The following is a 21,958-nucleotide window of genomic DNA, read 5'->3' as shown; positions in this document are numbered from 1 at the left end:
GAATGAATTCTCACATTTAAATTTCCAGAGAGGATCAGTAAGTAACCTGTTTATGCCAAGTTCTCTCAGTTCCCCCACAAAACTATCACATTTATGAATTCATATCCCAATCAAGCCAGAAAATCCCAGATGTAACATAAAAAAATTCAATGCTTAGACATACGTACATGTTTATGCCCACTATTCTACAAATAGTATAGGCTAGGTATACAGCAATGCAAATGAGAACTGTCACAAAGTTAAAACTATCTTTAAATAATTCCTTTTAAAATATGTCTAATATGAAGGAAAAAAAAAATGTTTTCTCCTGTACTTTACCCCATAACCAGTTGTGCTATGTTAACAGATGAAACACTATCCAGAGCCATTTTATCCAACAGCTATCCAAAGAAAATCTGATGCTAATTTTGCAATTAGTTTTGTTACCTTTAAGCAATCAAATTGTTCTCTCATATTTTTATTACCCAGTTATTTGATGGATGTCAAATCTAGGGTGACATTTTTAAAAACTGTTTTAGAACCATCTAGTCTGTTATTTTGCAAAAGACTTAAGGTTTCAAAGTCAAAAGATAAAGGAACAGTTTAATGTTTTGCATCTTTCCAGTACAGGTAAGATTGGTAAGCAAGTTGTTTCAAGAAACTCGTCCAACAGAGTGATAAAAGGGTGGTTATGAACATAAAATTAGAAATGGGCAAGGACTAGGGTGGGGAATGGCCTTTGACACTTACATCAGATCAAGGGGATGATTCATAATTCTCTAAATGGCCTCAATAAAGCTCCAGTTCCCACTAAAAGGCTTTCTGCTCCTATATAGCAGGATGCCAATTGGCTTTTTCCTTTAATGTCAATAACTGAAGTTCCATTAGGAAATGAACAAAACTGATTCTGAAAGCAAGTAGCCAGCTACTACCAACTGTCTCAACCTCTTTTCCCTTTGCATTCAATTCCATACTTCTTGAAGCTGTAGTTACTACAATATCACTGGTGCTTGAAAATAAAGAATCACTTCCACATCTGGATATAAAACAAGGACTAACCAGATGTTTTCATTTTAAGACATTTTAAGACATTTTTTCACTATTTTAACCTTCTATATAACAATCATTTTAACATTTAGTTGCAGTAGGTTATTAGTGATATCTATAATATAAAGGTAAATAGTAGATTAATTCAAGTTCTTTTTCTTCATTATTGAGATGGAGTTTCGCTCTTATTGCCCAGCCTGGAATGCAATGGCATGATCTCAGGTCACTGCAACCTCCGCCTCGCAGGTTCAGCCAACTCTCCTGAGTAGCTTTACAGGATTACAGGCACCGGCCACCAGGCCCAGTTAATTTTTATATTTTTAATAGAGACAAGGTTTCACCATGTTGGCCAGGTTGGTCTCAAACTCCTGACCTCAGATGATCCACCCGCCTCAGTCTCCCAAAGTGCTGGGATTACAGGCATGAGCCATGTGCCCAGAGAGTAAATTAACTCAAGTTCTGAAGACAAGTGAAAAAATCTGCTGACTACTTCTGAAAACTCATATATATCTTTTTTTAGATACTGTCACCAATGAGCAGTTACTTTTTTTCCTGTTAAGAGTAACACACGCTTATTGCAAAAATCCAAGTAATACTGAAGTGTAAAAACAAAAGTCTTCCCCTCTCCTTTCTACAATCTGATAATGTTCATATGGGTATTTCCAGATCTTTGGCTACCAAAAATCTATTATCTTACCTATGCATTTATTTCAAATCATACCAGTTTAGAAACAGAAACCTGAAACACGCACGTGCGCGCGCGCACACACACACACACACACACCTCTTAAGCCCTAAGGTGGCTGGCAACGAGATCACACTTGAAAAATTCAAGGACTTCAACTCAAGAAGATCCAGACTGTTCAGATTAAACTGACAGCACCAAAAGCTGGTCCTAAGCTAGCAGCCAGGGCAAAAATTATTGAGAGAATGAAACAGTACCTGTTGAAAGGAATCCTCAAACAATGTTTTCCTTGTCACTGTAATCTTTATGTGCTGTGGCATGGCCAGTTGCTGAAATAGAAGAATGACTTAAGTCAACTCTCATCATTAAAACAGCCTATCAAAAAATCAAAAGGGGAAAGTTTTATTTACTTTTATCTTTGCTTACAGAAACAAGTAGACTATGAATGTAAATTTATATTCAATAACGTTTACCAATGCATTGGTGAGTATTCATGCTAATTATAGCTTAATACATGAAAAGAGAAGAACCACAAGATTGATCTCATATGCACACTGCTTACTTAATAATGTATCAAATAAATCTTTACTTAATCTTATTTTCCAATAGTTAATCCAGATTCTTCTTGCTTCCATGGGTCCAGTTAATTACAAGTTTCAATTGTAAAAATATTCATCATAATAACTTTGACTAGGGCATTCATTTAGAACTCATAAAAAATCATTAATTCCAGTAAATATCTATGCATCAGAAATAGTTGATCACATCTGAAAAAAACACTGAATATAACATCTATGTATGAATATGTTCATGTATGTATGAACATGTATATATCTATCAAAGTCATTTATATCAAATGATAGATATAAAAATGGCTGGTGTCCGGGCATGCTGGCTCACGCCCACAATCCTAGCACTTGGGGAAGATGAGGCAGCAGGATAATTTGAGTCCAGGAGTTCAAAACCAGCCTAGGCAACATAAGGGCACCCTGTCTCTACTAAGAATTAGCCAGCTGTGGTGGAGTGCATCTGTAGTATCAGCTAGTGAGAAGGCTGAGGCAAGAGGATCACTTGAGCCCAGTAGATCAAGGCTGCAGTAAGCCATGATGGCACCAATGCACTCCAGCCTGGGTGACAGAGTGAGACCCTGTCTCAGAAAAAATAACAAATAAAAATAGAGTAGCTGGTTACAATTATATCAGAAAATGCTTTAACTTGTATTTGAAGATTTCTGCAATCTGAAAGTAATGGGTACTGGGAAAAAGTGACAATGTTTGCTTATTCAGATGGTCTCAAGTTTAATTTTCTTCTTAAAAAAAAATATATATGTATATATATATTTACAGAGATAAGGCCTCAATATGTTGCCCAGACTGGTCCTGAACTCCTGAGCTCAAGTGATCTGCCCACCTCAGCCTCCCCAAGTGCTGGGATTACATGAGGTTTAATTTTCTGAACAACCAAAGTCACAAATGATCTAATTGATAAATCTATTAATTTGCTCTAAAAATAGACGAAAGAAATTCTAATGCTTCCCGTTTTACCTGGTTTTCTGTGAGTTAAGTATTTTCACAATCACTGTGTAATACAAGCAACACAACAAAGGAAAGGGAGTACAGAGATACAGTTCCAACACTAACCTGACACCAGAATCGGAAATACTGAACCTTTGCTTTGAAGTCCCGAACATAGGCTATCTGAGGTCCATTGTCTCTGAGGAAGAACAAGGGTTAACAGGACATATATAGCTGCTTGTAAAAGATAATGCTGAAGGAAAGCAAAACATCCCACCCTCTCTCAGCACTTACTAACCAAATACAAAAATATAGCATATTCCTAACACAACCATTCTTGGCTTTTTGAGAGATATTTCCCCAGGAATACCTTTAAGTAACAGAAAAAAACAAAAGAAAAACTTTGATTTTGTTGAAGCTACTATTGTGGAATTTTCTTTTCTATGCTGGCAAATCTAAGAGGGCTAAGTAGAAGGGGTTCTATCTGAGAATGCTGTCTATCCCAACATCGATTCCCTCCTTTATCCTTAAGTGAGATCCTGGTTATTTAACTGAATAGAATACTACATATAATAAAGTCTACATTTCTCTATATGGCCGTGTGACTTAAGTCTCTAAGTGAAAGTGGCATATGAAACTTTCAAGAAGGATCTTTTAGGCCAGGTGCTGTGGCTCACACCTGTAAATTCCAGCACTTTGGGAGGCTGAGGTGGGTGGATCACCTGAGGTCAGGAGTTTGAAACCAGCCTGACCAACATAGTGAAACTCTGTCTCTACTAAAAATACAAAAATTAGCCGGGCGTGGTGGCAGGTGCCTCTAATCCCATCTACTTGGGAGGCTGAGGCAGGAGAATCACTTGAACCTGAGAGTTCAAGGCTGCAGCAAGCTGAGATCGCACCACTGCACTCTAGCAAGGGTGACAAAGCTAGACTCCGTTTCAAAAAAAAAAAAAAAAGAAGGATCTTCTAAAAGAGCTAAAATAGCTAAAAAAGTGTGTGTGTGTGTGTGTGTGTGTGTGTGTGTGTTTTGTTTTACTCCAAATTCCAGCCTGGAGTATGACTCTGATAGCTTAAGTTTCAGAAGCTGTCACAGAACATGAGGTGATGTTGAAGAATGAGACCACACTCTAGGATGGCAGAAAAGACAGAAGAAATTTAGATAACTAATGACACCATGGGGTTTCTCAGCTAGCCTTGGACTTAATACCACTGGATTATCTTCCTCTGAAAAATTCAATGTATATCAGTGTAGAAATACAACTGATTCTGTACATTGACTTTATATTCTGTTAAATTCACTTACTAGTTCTAGTAATTTTTTCTAGATTCTTTATGATTTTCTGTATACGTATGTTATTTGTGTGAGGGGAAAAGAGACAGTTTTACTTCTTCCTTTCCAATTTATACATCTTGTATTTCTTTTCTTTTCTTTTTTTTTTTTTAAGATATAGTCTCGTTCCGTCTCCCAGGCTGGAGTGCAGTGGTGCAATCTCTGCTCACTGTAACTTCTGACCCAGAGGTTCAAGTGATTCTCCTGCCTCAGCCTCCTGAGTAGCTGGGATTACAGGTGCCCACCAACATGACCAAATAATTTTTGTATTTTTAGTAGAGATGGGGTTTAGCCATGTTTGCCAGGCTGGTCTTGAACTCCTGGCCTCAAGTGATCTGCCCGTCTCAGCCTCCCAAAGTTCTGGGATTACAGGCATGAGCCACCATGCCTGGCCTGTATTTCTTTTTCTCATCTCACTGCACTGGGTAGGAATACCAACACAATGTTAAGTGAAGTGATGTCAATAGATATCCTTGTCTTATTCTTGATCTTGTGAGGTATTTCATCATTAATTGTGATGTTGGTTGTAAGCTTTTGTTAAATTTTTTTCTGGTAAAACAGCTTCTGGCCGGGCGCAGTGGCTCACGCCTGTAATCCCAGCACTTTCGGAGGCCGAGGCAGGTGGATCACGAGGTCAGGAGATCGAGACCAGCCTGGCTAACACGGTGAAACCCCGTCTCTACTAAAAATACAAAAAATTAGCTGGGCGTGGTTGCAGGTGCCTGTAGTCCCAGCTACTTGGGAGACTAAGGCAGGAGAATGGTGTGAACCCGGGAGGCGGAGCTTGTAGTGAGCCAAGATCGCGCCACTGCACTCCAGCCTGGGCAACAGAGTGAGACTCCATCTCAAAAAAAATTTCCAAGGTAGCTGAGGGTTTATCATAAATTTGCATTGTATTTTGTCAAAAACTTTTCCTGAAATTATCATATGATTTTTCTCCTTTAACCTAGTTTGGTTTTTTTGATATGGTGTCTCACTCTGTCACCCAGGGTGGAATGCAATGGCCCAAAACCTCGTCTCTACTAAAAATACAAAATTAGCTGGGCATGGTGGCATACGCCTGTAATCTCAGCTACTCGGGAGGCTGAGGCATGAGAATCGCTTGAATCAGGGAGGCAGAGGTTGCGGTGAGCCGATATCGGGCCATTGCACTCCAGTCTGGGCAACAAGAATGAAACTCCGTCTCAAAAAAAAAAAAAAGAAAGAAGAAAATGTTTCCATCACTTGTATTTTATGAATGAATTTGAATATGATTGATTAACTTATAAGTTTGATAAACTTTACCAGTGACACCATCTAGGCCAGAATTTTCTTCATGAGAAATCTTTTTCTTCTTTTTCTCTTTTCTTTTTTGGGCCTCAGCCTCCCAAAGTGCTGGAATTACAGGCGTGAGACACCACGCCCGGCCTTTTTGTTTTGAGACAGGGTCACACTCTGTCACCCAGGCTTAAGTACAGTGGCGCGATCTCGGTTCACCACAACCTCCTGGGCTCAAGCAATCTTCCCACCTCACCCTACAAAGTAACTGGGGCTACAGGCACGCACCACCACACCTGGCTAATATTTTGTATTTTTTGTAGAGATGGGGTTTCACCATGTTGCCTAGGCTGGTCTTGAATTCTTGAGCTCAAGTGATCTGCCCACCTTGGCCTTCCAAAATGCTGAGATTACTGGTGTGAGCCACTGGGCCTGCCCTTAAAAATTATTTAATTATGCATTTATCAGCTATAGAGATATTTAGACTTACTATCTGTTCTTGTGTCCATTTTGGTGACATACCTTTTATAGAATTTGTCCATTTGATCTAAAATGTTAAATTTATTGGCATAAATATACCCTTTATTATCCTTTTAATGTCTATAAAATCAGGTTTAATTACTAAGGGTTGTTAATATTATTCATGTTTACCAAAAATTTATCTTCTAGCTTTGGGCGCTCCATTGTTTCTTTTCCACTTCACTGAGTTCTGCTTTTATTTATTTCCTTTCTTGTACTTACTTTAGGTTTAGTAACTTTCCTTTTTCTAGCATCTGAATGTAAAAGCAGAGATCACTGATTTTATCTTTCCTATATTCTCATCTACTTCTTTAAAACAAAAAGTTTCCCTCTGAAGACTACTTTAGTTAAATCCCACAAATTGTGATATGTGGTGTTTTAATTATTATTCAAAATAAAATATTTCCTGATTTTTCTTGTAACTTCTTTTTTGAGCAATGGTAATGGTGTGGTGGAAGTCCCGCTGGACTATTTTTAAATGATGGGGACAAATACACTTCTATCTTACATAAACTACTATTATTTTAGTGTTTTCTATTATATGCACCCAAACTTACTGTAACTAAAATCAATGATAGAATAATATTATCGATAATTTATCCCCATATCTAAATTACCTCCGTATTTCATTAATACCAAATTAGCCTGATTTCCCAGTTTCTGTTTTAAACATAAAAGTTCTTAATGTGTAGAAGTATAAAATTAGAAGGTAACAGGGAACCACCTTTGCTCTAAGCAAGCCACACTATAAGAAAACTACAGACCAACATCCCTTATGAACACTGATGGAAGAATACTAAATAAAATATCAGCAAAAAAATCTCAACAGCATATTAAAAGGCTACTTCAATCCTTTTGACTAAGAAGGATTTATTCCTCGAATGCAAAAATGGCTATTATATCTATGGATATAATAGACATATCTAGGGATATGTCTAAATATCCCTATAGCTGATAAATCAAATGCATAATTAAACCTATGAAAAATCAATGTAATATACCACATTAACAGAATGCGGGGGGGGGGGAATCACATGATCATTTCAATTGATACCAAAAAAGGATTATACAAAATTCAATACACTTTCATGATAAAACACTCCACAAAAGGGATAGGAAACACTAGGAATAGAGGGAAACTACCTCAATATAATAAAAGGCACATATAAAAATCTAACAGCAAACATCGCATTCAATGGTTAGTTTTTTAAGGTGAGGAACAATACAAGAATGCCTACTTTCGCCACTTGTAGTCAACATAGCATCCAGAAGCTCTAGCCAAAGGAAATAAGAAAAAAAAAAAAAAAAAAAAAAGATATCCAAATTGGGAAGAATAAAACTTATCTGCTTTCAGAAGCTATGATATTTTATGAAGAAAACACTAAATATTCCACAACAAAAAATCCTGCCAGAATAAGTGAATTCACGAAAGTAGCAGCTTACAAAGTCAACACACAATAATCAGTTCCATTTCTATATACTAAGAATAAACAAATGAAAAGAAAATCAAGAAAACAATTCCATTACAATAGCATCACAAAGAATAAAAAATACTTAGGAATTAATTAACCAAGAAGGCAAAAGACTTGTACACTGAAAAACCACAAAACACTACTGAAATAAATTAAAGAAAACACAAAGATATCCACATTCATGGATTGGAAGACTTAATATTGTTAAGATGACCACACTACCCCAAATTGATATAGATATTAAATCTATATCGGTCAATATAGATTTTATTGATTTTATACATTCAATAAAAGCCCCTATCAAAATCCAAATGACCTTTTTTTTTTTTCCCAAGAAATAAAAAAATCCATCCTAAAATTCATATGGAATCTCAAAGGACCCTGAATAGCCAAAGGAAGCTTGAAAAAAGAACAAAGTTGGAGGACACATACCATCCTGATTTGAAAACTTGCTACAAAGTTATAGCGTGGTATTGGCAAGTCAGACATACAGACCAATAGAATAAACAGCGCAGAAATAATGCCTTGCATATATGGTAAAATGCTATTGACAATGGTGCCACAATCATGCAATGGGGAAAGGACAGTCTTTTCAACAAATGATGCTTGGGAAAATTGGACATTCACACGCAAAAAGATGACGTTGGACCCTTACTCAACAACATATACAAAATTTAACACAAAATGGATAAAAGATCTAAATGTAAGAGCTAAAATTAAAGAACTCTCAGTCCAGGTGTGGTGGCTCACGCCTGTAATCCCTGCACTTTGAGAGGCTGAGGCGGGCAGATCATGAGGCCAGGAGTTTGAGACCAGCCTGCAACGTGGTAAAACCCCATCTCTACTAAAAATACAAAAATTAGCCAGGCGTGGTGGTGCGTGCCAAAAACCCCAGCTACTCAGGAGGCTGAGGCAAAAGAATCGCTTGAACCCGGGTGGCAGAGGTTGCAGTGAGCTGAGATCTTGCCACTGTACTCCAGCTTGGGCGCCAGAGCGAGACTCTATCTCAAAAAAAAAAAAAAAAAAGAACTCTCAGAAGAAAACTTAAGGCAAAGCTTTATGACACTGGATTTGGCAATGACTTCTTGGATATGACTCCAAAGGTACAGGTGACAAAAAATTGGCAGGCAGGGCACAGAGCCTCACGCCTGTAATCCCAACACTTCTGGAGGCCGAGGCGGGCGGATCACCTGAGGTCGGGAGTTCGAGATCAGCCTACTCAACAAGGAGAAACCCTATCTTCTACTAAAAATACAAAATTAGCTGGGCATAGTGGTGCATGCCTGTAATCTCAGCTACTTGAGAGGCTGAAGCAGGAGAATTGCTTGAACCCAGGAGGCGGAGGTTGTGGTGAGCCGAGATCGCACCATTGCACTCCAGCCTGAGCAAAAAGAGCGAAACTCCATCTCAAAAAAAAAAAGAAAAAAGAAAAACGAAAAAATCCACAAATCAGACATCAAAATCTAAAATGTTTTATGCATCAAAGGGCACTATCTGCAGTAAAAAGGAAATCACAGAATGGGAGAAAATAATTGCAAATCATGTATTTGAGAAAGGATTAACACCCAGAATATATGGAGAACACCTAAAACTCAATTGCAAAAGAAAAGAAAAACAACAGCAACAAATGGGCAAAGGACTTAAAGAGACATTTCTCCAAAGAAGATACACAAATGGCCAAGAAGCATACGAAAAGATACTCAACATCATAAATCATTAGAAAAATACAAAGAAAAACCACAATGAAATACTACATTAAGGATGGCTATTTAAAAAAGACGATGATGACGAAGAAAAAAAAACAAAAACAAAAGAGCTGATGAGAATGTACAGAAATTGGAATTCTTCTGCACTAGGGGGGAAATGTAAACTGGCATAGATACTCTGAAAAACAGTATGGTGGTTCCTCAAAAAATTAAATAGAGAATTAATATTTAATCTAGCAATTCCACTTTTGGGTATAGATACAAAAGTCATCAAAGTAGGAACTCAAATAGATATTTGGTTTTTGGTGTTGTTTTGAGATGGAGGGAATCTTACTCTGTCACCCAGGCTGGAGTGCAGTGGCATGATCTTGACTCACTGTAACCTCTGCCGCCTGAATTCAAGCAGTTCTCCTGCCTCAGACTCCCGAGTAGCCGGGATTACAGGTGTGTGCCACCATGCCCAGCTAATTTTTGTATTTTTAGTAGAGATGGGGTTTTGCCAAGTTGGCCAGGCTGGTCTCTAACTCCTGATCTCAGGTGATCTGCCCGCCTTGGCCTCCCAAAGTGCTGGGATTACAGGCATGAGCCATTGCGCCCGGCCTCAAGCAGATAACTGTATACCAATGGTCAGAGCAGCATTATTTATAATACCCCCCCAAAAATGGAAGTAATGCAAATATCTGTGAATAAACAAAATGTGATATATATATACACACTGGAATATTATTCAGCTTCAAAAAGGAATGAAAATGTTGATACACATTACAACATGGGTGAATCTTGAAGACATGACCTTAGTGAAATAATCCAGAGTCATAAGAATAAATATTGTATGACTCCAATAATATAGGTACTTAAAGTAGTCAAATTCATAGAGAAAGAAAGTAGAATGCTGGTTACCAGGTCTGCTAAAGTTATTGTTTAAAGGGTACAGTGTTTCAGTGTGGAATGATGAAAACATTCTGGAGATGGATGGTGGTAATGATTATGCAACAATATGAATGTGCTTAATGCCACTGAACTGTACACATAAAACAAGAAACTTTAGGTTACATATTTTCCCACAAAAAAGTCATAAAGCAAATAAGCAAATCAAAAGGTTACTTTCTCAGAAATGGGGTGGGGGAGAATGAGAGCTTTTTTAAAGTCAAAAAGTAATGGGAATGAAAGAAGCTGAAAATCTGAAATCAGAGATTAATTGGTAAGCAGCACAATATCTATAAATTCTAAATAGTTTCATTTAGTGCTGTGTGAACAAATGGTAAGAAATATGAAAATCTCTAGAATAAAACATCCAAGACGGAGATGGAAATGCAAAATACTTAATGAACAGAAACCTACTGTCGAGCTAACTCAAGAAATACTAAGATTTCCACTCCTTGCTAATACAAATCTTTATATCAAAATCTGAAGGACTAGTTTTTTACTCTTAATCTACAATGTTTAGAAAACTTACAGGGCAGATTTTCCTGTGCGGGGATCTATATAGGTGGTAGTTCTTCTATTGTGGTCCACAAAATATGCAATTCCATCCACTGTGAATCTCATTTCCCAACCTTCAGGTAAGGGCTTTTCATTTAATTGACTACAAAACACAGGAAAAAACATAAACAAAAAATATTAAAGAGTTGCTTGTTTGCCAAGTACAGAAGCCACAAATGTCAATAAACATAGCAGAAATATTTTAGAAAGCCATTCAGTTCAGTAATTTCAGTTGTATACTAGACATCTATGTGGACATCCTACAAACAGGTTAAATTCAAAGTCCATCAACCACAATTCAAGTCTTCTGCCGTCTACTTGGCTTATGTTCCCCATTAGCTAATGACTCACTCTAAACATCTTGTTAACCAAGTTCTAACCATTCTGTCTCGCTCTGTCGCCCAGGCTGGAGTGTAGGGGCACGATATCTTGGCTCTCTGCAACCTCCACCTCCCAGGTTCAAGCGATTTTCCTGCCTCAGCTTCCCGAGTAGCTGGGACTACAGGCGCCTGCCACCATGCCCGCGCCCAGCTAATTTTTGTATTTTTAGTAGAGACAGGGTTTCACCATGTTGGCCAGGCTCGTCTCGAACTCCTAACCTTGTGATCCTCCCACCTCAGCCTTCCAAGGTGCTAGGATTACAGGCATGAGCCACTGTGTCCAGCCATCTTCTGCATTTTTTCAACAGTCACCTAACTCGTGTTCCTCATTTGATCTCACTCTAGGCCTGCTCTTATGCTAACAGAGTATCTTCCTAAAATAGAGATCTTATTAAATTAGCTATCTCTGTAAAGTACTATCACTGTTCCACTGTTACCAATGATTATGATCTAAAGTTCTTCATATGGCATTCACTCAGCCTCTATACTCTGGCCTAAATATTCCCTTTCAGATTTATCTTTGCACCCAAACCTCTAACTCCCTTTCATGAATCCCATGATTTCACAGTGTATGGCCACTCAGCACTTCCTTAAATAATATATGATCTGTCACACCTCCAAATGAAGCTTTTCCCTTTGTCCCATGTTATCTATTGTTTTTCTACTAAGGCAACTCAAAAGATTTTTTTAAGAGAAAGAATCTCGACCGGGTGCGGTGGCTCACACCTGTAATCCCAGCATTTTGGGAGGCCGAGGCGGGCAGATCACGAGGTCAGGAGATCGAGACCATCCTGGCTAACACGGTGAAACCCCGTCTCTACTAAAATACAAAAAAAAAAATTAGCCAGGCATGGTGGCGGGCACCTGTAGTCCCAGCTACTTGGGAGGCTGAGGCAGGAGAATGGTGTGAACCCGGGAGGCGGAGCTTGCAATGAGCCAAGATGGCGTCATTACGCTCCAGCCTGGGTGACAGAGCAAGATTCCATCTCAAAAAAAAATAGAAAAGAGAAAGAATCTCACTCTGTTGCCCAGGCTGGAGTGCAGTGGCCTGATCATAGCTCAAGGCAGCCTCAAACTCCTGGGTTCAAGCAATCCTCCCGCCTCAGCCTCCCTAGTAGCTAGGACTACAGGTGTATACCACCACACCCAGTTAAATTATAAAATTTTATGTAGAGACAGGGGTCTCATTATGTTCCCCAGGCTGGTCTTGAACTCCTGACTGCAAGTGATCCTCCTACCTTGGCCTCCCAAAGCAGTGGGATTACAGATGTTGAGAAACTACACACAGCCTAAAATGTTATTTATGAAGTATTCCATGCCACCTCCTTAATACCTATCTTTATACCTTGAAAACTCTGTGATCCTAGACAAGCTGGTTAATCTCTCTAAACTTCAGTTTCTTTGTCCATAAAATAGAGACAACAATGTCTATGTAATAAGACTAGATGAGGAATAAATGAGACAGGTAAAAAGTGACAGTGAGCCCTCAAGTTGTAATTGTTATTACTCCTACTACAACTACAGATTGATCGTTTTTTCTCTTTAGGTCTTCCAAAAGTATTTCCTATAGACTGCCAGGACATCATTTATCATGTATTTCAGTTTGTGTGTTTGGCAACAACTTCCCACCAGCCTGGGAAACACAGAGACACTGTCTCTACAAAAAAAAAAAAAGGCCGGGCCCGGTGGCTCACACCTGTAATCCCAGCACTTTGGGAGGCTGAGGCGGGCAGATCACGAGGTCAGGAGATCGAGACCATCCTAGCTAACACGGTGAAACCCTGTCTCTACTAAAACTACAAAAAATTAGCCAGGCGTGGTGGCGGGCACCTGCAGTCCCAGCTACTCGGGAGGCTGAGGCAGGAGAATGGCGTGAACCCAGGAGGCGGAGCTTGCAGTGAGCCGAGATCGTGCCACTGCACTCCAGCCTGGGCAACAAAGCAAGACTCTGTCTCAAAAAAAAAACAAAAACCAAAACAAAAAAAAGCTGGGTGTGGTGGCCCATGCCTGTAGTCCAAGCCACTTGGGAGGCTGAGGCAGGAGGATTGCTGGAGCCCAGGAGGTCAAGGCTGCAGCAAGCCATGATCATGTCACTACACTCCAGCCTGGGTGACAGACTGAGACTTCAACTCAAACAACAACAACAACAACAACAACAACAACAACAACAAAGTTGTATTCACTAAACTGAATACAAATGTCAGATAAAATAGACTACCAAAAATGTAAAAAAGAGGTTTCTCAATTTAATTATACTTGCAAGATAGGCTCAGTAACCAGTTGTCTTGAAAATAGATAGAACTAGGTCATCTGTGTTGTTAAAACAGAATTCTAACTTTAGCTATAAAACTTTAAACATCTAAGGGGAAACAAAAAAAATGGTAGCAAATTATAGAAAGGTGACTTCCTCAATTATATCCTTAGAAAAATTCTAAAAAGGAAGAAAATGTTATCTATGAAATTTTTCATTCTTCCTTTATGGAAACTGAATAAATTTAAGTAAATGCAGTAACTCCATTTAAAAAGAAAATGGTCATTTGTTGGTAGGCAGAAAAAGCTATTTTAAGTTTAAAGCTTATCTTCTTTTATTTTTAGTTTTAGTTTTTTGAGGCAGAGTTGCCCAAGCTGGAATGCAGTGGTGTGATCTCGGCTCAGTGCAACCTAAACCATACCTTCAGAACAAAAGTTTTTAAAACTTTTGAGCCATGGACTATCTGTGCTCAAATTATAATTATACCAAAAGAGAGGTCTGGCTTTTGCCCTTAGCAACTTGGTGGTGATGTTTAAGCCCTTGGAATGCACTGTGTATTGGGAATATCCTTGTTTGCCTGGAAGCTTTGATCACTGGACAGTCAATAATGCGATTTATAATGGAGGTTGTGGGACATGGCACATCAGTTCTGACCTCTGGAGGAACTAGAGACTAAGGGGGCATTAGCTCAAATCTCCAGTAAGGACTGGAGACAAAAGGTCAGCCATGAAGGCAGTATGTGATCAAGCCCCAATAAAAACCCTAGATACCAGAGACTTCCCTGGTTGGTGATACTCAACCTCAGTGTGCACTGTCCCACAACAATGCTGGATGTTCAGAGCTTCCCAGACTCTGCCCTGTGCACCTCTTCCTTCTGCTGGTTTTATTTTGCATCCTTTCTCTATAACAAATGTGACTAGAAGAGGTTTCAATGAGTTCTCAGTATTTCTAGTAACTTATCATACCTAAGAGTGGTGGCGGGGGCCCCAAAATTTGTAGGCAGTTGGTCTGGAGCCGTCCTGTGGACCCCCAATATTGTAGCTGATGTCTGAAGTGAGCGCAGCAGTTTTGTGGAGGACTGTGTCCTCTGACTGTACAGTCTGCCAAATTCCTTGCAGAATGGAACCTTCTGGCAGTCTGATAAATGCATAGTATTATAGACTGTTATGAGTTGAACTGTGTCCTCCCTCCAAATGCATGTTTATATCCTGGCCCTCAATAACTCAGAATGTGACCTTATTTGGAAACAGAGTTACTGCAGATGTATTAAGATGAGGTCATACTGAAGTACTGTGGGCCACTAATCCTATAGGACTGATGTCCTTATAAACAGGAAATTTGGGTACAGATAGACATATAGACAGGAAGAATGCCATGTGAAGACTGGATTCATGCTGCCACAAGCCAAGGAGCTACAAGAAGCCAGGAGAAAGACCTGGCACAGATCACTTCCTAGTATCTTTGGAGTGAGCATGGCCCTGCTGACATTGTGATCTCAAGCTTCTAGCCTCCACAACCCTGAGACAACACATTTCTGTAGTTTAAGCGACCTCCTTTGTAGTACTTTGTTAAGGCAACCCTAGCAAACTAATATGCATACTAGTATAAAATGTTACAAAGATAAACCATTATATATACATAATTGTCAAAACATTATTCCTGTAATCCCAGCTACTCAGGAGGCTAAGGCAGGAGAATTGCTTAAAGACAGGAGTTTGAGAACAGCCTGGGCAACGAAGAGAGAACCTTGTGATAATATATATATCTCTTTATTAATAAATTAACTAGCAAGTCCTTGTAATGATGTATGTAAACAAGTATTTAGAGATATCTGCAACAACCACAGAATTTTTTTTTTTTTTTTTGAGACGGAGTCTCGCTCTGTTGCCCAGGCTGGAGTGCAGTGGCCAGATCTCAGCTCACGGCAAGCTCCGCCTCCTGGGTTCACACCATTCTCCTGCCTCAGCTTCCCAAGTAGCTGGGACTACAGGCGCCCGCCACCTCGCCCGGCTAGTTTTTTGTATTTTTTTTAGTAGAGACGGGGTTTCACCGTGTTAGCCAGGATGGTCTCGATCTCCTGACCTTGTGATCCGCCCGTCTTGGCCTCCCAAAGTGCTGGGATTACAGGCTTGAGCCACCGCGCCCGGCCACCACAGAATATTTTTTAACATCCTTTGACTTCTACTGATAGCAAAGTCCTAGGCATTCTTAATCCTACATGGTAGTAGCCTACTTTCATAATGGAAGAAGATACTAAATTTCCAGTAAAGAGTAATAAAACTGAGTATGTATTTTCTTCCCCCTTGAAGCCACATACCCTGGATTCTTAACCAGTGATCTCAGGTTAAGAAATCCTGATTTAGAATCACTAATCTGTTCTTAGTAATTAAAAATAATATATATATATGTTAATAAGTATATTCTCATGTGCCAGGTAATTTTTTTGTTTTTTCTATCTTTTTTTTTTTGAAACAGGCCTAAACCTGTCCTCCAGGTTGGAGTGTACTGGCACAATCACAGTTCACTGCAGCCTCGACTTCCTGGGCTCAGGTGATCCTCCCACCTCAGTCTTCCAAGTAGCTGGGACTACAGGTATACATGCCAACACACCCAACTTTTGGGGATTTTTTTTGTAGAGACAGGGTCTCACTGGTTACAAAGGTCTTGAACTCCTGGCCTCAAATAATCCTCCCTCCTTGGCCTCCCAAAGTGCTGGGATAATGAGCATAAGCCACCATGCCCAGCCAAAGATTTTTCCTGTACTTTGAAGAAATCTTCAAACTTTCCATTAGATGAAAATAGTAGTATAATTTCCTCTTTCCAAAGTATGTAGGTGATTAATGTTTTAGGTCTTTGGCAAAAGAATATGAACTTTGATTTTCTTCAGTTGTTAGAAATAAGGTATAATCTTTAAGAGATTAAATATACACAAGTAACTATTCTTACCCTTGACTTCTGGGGTCTTCCCATTGTGTAATTCGAGTGTTGTGGTTGACGAAATATACTCTGCCATTGCTGTCTGTTCTCTTCTCTTTGGGAAAGGCAGGGGCGGGGGAAAGCAAAGCATTAGCATTGGCATAGTCTTCTTGCTCAAGGTAAAATAAAATTATCTGAATTTGCCCATTTCTCATTGCATTGTTTATTTTACAGTTTTTAAATCACAGCTTTAAAAGGTTTAATTTATTCTTTGACTATTAAATGCACATCCTTACTGAAGTTATAGAAGTATTACATCTTAGAAGCTACGTAGACGTACTTTATAATGTCCTAATCATAGGACCTTTCTACTCAATCCAACCAACAGCAGCAAGAATAATGGACAGGTATTTGGTTTTTCACACAGGACCTTCATTTTATTCTTAATGGTCCCATAGGGTAGGTGAATTCATCTTTATCCTTAAGATAAGAAAACTCAGATAGGTTAAATAATCTACCTGAAACCTCAGAATTAAGTAGCAGAGATGAGATGGAAACTCAGGTCTCCATTTAGGGATTTTTTTTTTCCATACCACATCATTTCATTCATTAAAATATAATAAGGAGCCAGGCGGGGTAGCTCAGGCCTGTAAACCCAGCACTTTGGGAGGCCAAGGTGAGTAGAATGCTTGAGCTCAGGAGTTTGAGACCAGCCTGGGCCACATGGTGAAACCTCATCTCTACAAAAAATATAAAAAAATTAGTGGGCCGTGCTGGCAGCCCACTAATATATATATTTAATATACATTAAATATACATTTGTATATGTAAATATACATACACACACACACACACACATATATATATAATTTTTTTGGATACAAGGTCTCACTTTGTCACCCAGGCTGGAGTGCAGTGGTGTGATCTCAGCTCACTACAGCCTTGACCTCCCAGGTTTGGGCAATCCTCCTGCCTTAGCCCTGCAACTTACGCAATTTGATTTTTAGAAACTAAGCTTTTTAAAAAGTTTGAATCCATTCTGTCATCTTTAATACATCAGTTATTCATTTTGAGACATGTTGAACAAATTAAAAATTTAGGATACTGGAAAAGTCACATCTTTTGAAGAATTAATTGGTAATGGGACACAGAAGCAACTTGTGGGGCTAAAGCAGGAAAGTCGCCTGAACCTGGGAGGTCAAGACTGCAGTGAGCCCTGTCTCACACACACACACACAAAAATATATATATATATATATATATATGTGCATGTGCGTGCACACATAATATACAAAAATATACATAAAATAAGGAAATAATGTAATTTTTTTGGTATATGCCAGGCATTACTCAACTAGAAAAGACCTTATTTCTTAATATACTTAACATATCTCGTTCCTTAATATACCCAGTTCCAAAATCCTAAATATCTACAGTAACTTTCTATACAAGGGATAGGAAACAGAACTCAGTTCTCTAATTACTGCATCTAAAGCTGCTGCTTGTTCCCCAACTGCCTCTTGCTTTAGAATTCTCCTTGTTTTCTTGTTCCCAGTCTACAAAATTTTACCTTCTTTCCTGAGATTTCCCCATTAAGGTTTAGAAGATGTGGATATTGGCCGGGCACAGTGGCTCACGCCTGTAATCCTAGCACTTTGGGAGGCTGAGGCGGGTGGATTGCCTGAGCTCAGGAGTTCAAGACCAACCTGTGCAACATGGTGAAACCCCGTCTCTACTAAAATACAAAAAAAAAAAAAAAATTAGCTGGGCATGGCGGTGTGCACCTGCAGTCCCAGCAACTCGAGAGGCTGAGGTAGGAGAATTGCTTGAACCTGGGAGGCAGAGGTTGCAGCGTGCTGAGATGGTGCCACTGGATTACAGCGTGGCGAGAGAGCAACATTCTGTCTCAAAAAAAAAAAGTGGGTATAATTTTCTCTTTTAATTAAACAAGTTAAATAGACTTGAAATTTTAATTTAAGTTCTGCTAATTTTGAACTACTGACTTCTCTGTCCCATTACCAATGAATTCTTCAAAAGATGGGACTCTTCCTGTATCCTTAATTTTTTATTTGTTCAACATGTCTCAAAATGAATAACTGATGTATTAAAGATCATAGAATGAATTCAAACTTCTTTAAAAGCTTAGTTTCTAAAAATCAGCATTTTAAACAAAAATTTAAGCTTAATCCAGGTTGACATGGCTAATTTTTATTTCCTGTGGTTTGAAAAATTGGTTAACTATTGGCCACTGTGGCTCATGCCTGTAATCCTAGCACTTTGGGAGGCTAAGGTCTCAAACTCATGACCTAGCACTTTGGGAGACTTTGGGAGGCTAAGGTCTCAAACTCATGACCTCAGGATGGCCAACAGGGTTGAAACCCCATCTATACTAAAAATACAAAAATTAGCTGGGCATGGTGGTGGGCACCTGTAATCCCAGCTACTAGGGAGGCTGAGGCAGGAGAATCGCTTGAACCTGGGAGGCAAAGGTTGCAGTGATCCAAGAGCGTGCCATTGCACTCCAGTCTGGACGACAAGAGCAAAACTCCATCTCAAAAACAAAAAAGAAAAAAGAAAAAGAAAAATTGGTAACTATTTCTCAAATAACACTTGAGATCATTTGGATCAGTTTTAGGCCAAATTATAGTCTTGTCAATTCGTATTTGGTAATATTTATTTCCAACACTGATTCTATGATTTCAAGTAGCAGTGATAACAGAGGTTACAATGGATGTAACTAGTGAGTATCACAAACTTGATTCTGACATTTAAAGCTACCTTCTGGCCGGGCGCGGTGGCTCAAGCCTGTAATCCCAGCACTTTGGGAGGCCGAGACGGGTGGATCACAAGGTCAGGAGATCAAGACCATCCTGGCTAACCCAGTGAAACCCCGTCTCTACTAAAAAAAATACAAAAAACTAGCCGGGCGAGGTGGCAGGCACCTGTAGTCCCAGCTACTTGGGAGGCTGAGGCAGGAGAATGGCGTGAACCTGGGAGGCGGAGCTTGAAGTGAGCTGAGATCCGGCCACTGCACTCCAGCCTGGGCAACAGAGCGAGACTCCGTCTCAAAAAAAAAAAAAAGCTACCTTCTATGTCAGCTGAGCTTAAAATGAAAATAGAACTCCAATGTGCAAAATATACAGAAAAGTGGGCTCTGCCTCTCATGACACATAGGTTTTGCTGGTCAAGGCATCTTCAGTGCATAAGCTTATCACCAACTCAAAGGCTGTCTCTAAACAAAAACATAATCACCCACAGTGTTACAGCTTGCTCCTGTTAACATGACAGCAAGGTAAGTTCATGTCTTGGCAGTCGCATTAAATTTTAAAAATTTATTTGCAGAATACAGAATTCTCTCTTTCTTCTTCTTCTTCTTCTTTTTTTTTTTTTGAGACGGAGCCTTGCTCTGTCACCCAGGCTGGACTGGAGTGCAGTGGCGCGATCTCAGCTCACTGCAGCCTCAACCTCTCAGGTTTAAGCAATTCTTCTGCCTCAGTCTCCCAAGTAGCTGGTACTACAGACACCCGCCACCACTCCCAGCTAATTTTTGTATTTTTTGTAGAAACAGGGTTTCACCATGTTGGCCAGGCTGATCATGAACTTCTGACCTCAGGTGATTCACCTGCCTCAGCCTCCCAAAGTGCTGGAATTACAGGCATGAGCCATCACACCTGGCCAGAATTCACTTTCTTGTTTAAAAATATATATTCAAATAATTTTTATAACCTAAAAATAATACCCTAAGTATATAGCTGAGCACATACTCAACTTTTTTCTTTTTTTTTTTTTGAAACAGTCTCACTCTGTTGCCCAGGCTGGAGTACAGTGATACAATCACAGCTCACTACAGCCTTGACCTCCCAGGCTCAAGCAATCTTCCCACTTCAGCCACCCAAGCAGCTGGAACTATAGGCATGCCACACCCAGCTAATTTTTGTATTTTTCGTAAAGATAGGGTTTCACCATGTTGCCCCAGCCTGGCCTCGAACTCCTGGACACAAGCCTTGGCCTCCCAAAGTACTGGGATTACAGGTGTGAGCCACTGTAATTGCCGTTCATCTTTACCTGTCAGCAAAGTTCAGATTTCAGACCGAGATTTTCCTTTCAGAAGATAACATGAGGCAAGAGAAAATTAATAGCAAATATTTTTCCCGTATATATTCTAAGTATATGCTGCTGAGATCAGCCTTGACACACTTGTGAACTGAAGGCTCATCTACTTAATGAGAGGAAGTGCTGTGGCTGTAGAACTGATTTCTTTGTTGAAAAATCACATGATAGGCCGGGCGCGGTGGCTCAAGCCTGTAAACCCAGCACTTTGGGAGGCCGAGACGGGCGGATCACGAAGTCAGGAGATTGAAACCATCCCGGCTAACACGGTGAAACCCCGTCTCTACTAAAAAATGCAAAAAACTAGCCGGGCGAGGTGGCAGGCGCCTGTAGTCCCAGCTACTCGGGACGCTGAGGCAGGAGAATGGCGTAAACCCGGGAGATGCAGCTTGCAGTGAGCTGAGATCCGGCCACTGCACTCCAACCTGGGCGTCCGTATCCAAAAAAAAAAGAAAAATCACATGATAAACAATACTGAAATTACTGAACATCAAATTCAAATGCACATTAGAACACTTCCTGACTTGATGAATAATGAATAAAACAGTAAAAAACAGATACTTCTTGTCATTCTATGTATTCTTTCACAGTAACTAGGAAAATTAGGAAATATCTTCATACTTGATTGGAGAAGCACCTACACAAAGCCCTATTAAATAATACTGGTGAACCAAAAGTGTTCTTTGTTCTCTACCCTCTATAGTATGTGCATGTGTTAAAAATTCTTCATTGCCTAGCTAGGCATGGTGGCACACAACTGTAATTCCAGCTACTCAGGAGGCTGAGGCAAGAAAATTGCTTGAGGCCAGGAGTTCAAAGCTGTAGTGTGCAATTACTGTGCCGGAGAACAGCCTGGGCAACACAGGGAGATCCCATCTCTAAAAAACAAATTCTTCACTGTCAGCTTATGAGGTAGTAATGTCTAGTCTTAGCATATAAAAGTCTGAAAGGGTACAGGCTGTAATCTGGGATTCTATCAACCTGGGTCAATCCTGAAAGTATGTCAGGTGGGTCACTTCATCTGATATAGTACCAGTGTTGTCACTGGTTCTACAAGTAAGGTATATGCCCCAAAGGCAGCGGGTTATAAAGTAGTGCTCAGTCCGAGTAGGATAATCATAAACACCTATAGGAAGGGGCACTACTTCAACATGTTAAATGTGAAACCTAAAAATAAGCAGACTGTAAGATAACAGAACAAGACTCTAATAACCTGGCTAAGCTGGATCTTTAACACAGTATTTTAGCAAAGTATTGTTGGCTAAAGTAAAAATGAGAAAGATCTGGATGTTAAACAAAATGATGAATAC

The 21,958-nt window shown here is 39.6% G+C and overlaps 1 protein-coding gene across 11 annotated transcripts in view; it reads right to left on the bottom strand.

The window, feature by feature from the left end:
- The window catches only part of ITCH (itchy E3 ubiquitin protein ligase), a 137,832-nt gene that overhangs the window by 28,705 nt on the left and 87,169 nt on the right, over positions 1–21,958 (bottom strand). For all 11 annotated transcript variants that reach the window (XM_005568767.5, XM_074005092.1, XM_045362790.3 and 8 more), the window contains 4 exons: positions 16,569–16,653; positions 10,966–11,094; positions 3,352–3,424; positions 1,969–2,040 (listed from right to left, as the gene is read on the bottom strand). In XM_005568767.5, the coding sequence (XP_005568824.1) occupies positions 1,969–2,040; positions 3,352–3,424; positions 10,966–11,094; positions 16,569–16,653 (359 nt within the window). The remainder of the gene's footprint in view (positions 1–1,968; positions 2,041–3,351; positions 3,425–10,965; positions 11,095–16,568; positions 16,654–21,958) is intronic.

The sequence above is a fragment of the Macaca fascicularis genome, chromosome 10, assembly GCF_037993035.2.
Source record: "Macaca fascicularis isolate 582-1 chromosome 10, T2T-MFA8v1.1".
In the NCBI taxonomy this organism is placed as follows: domain Eukaryota; kingdom Metazoa; phylum Chordata; class Mammalia; order Primates; family Cercopithecidae; genus Macaca; species Macaca fascicularis.
Note: the sequence above shows the minus strand (reverse complement) of the source record. Positions and strands in the feature narration are given on the sequence as shown.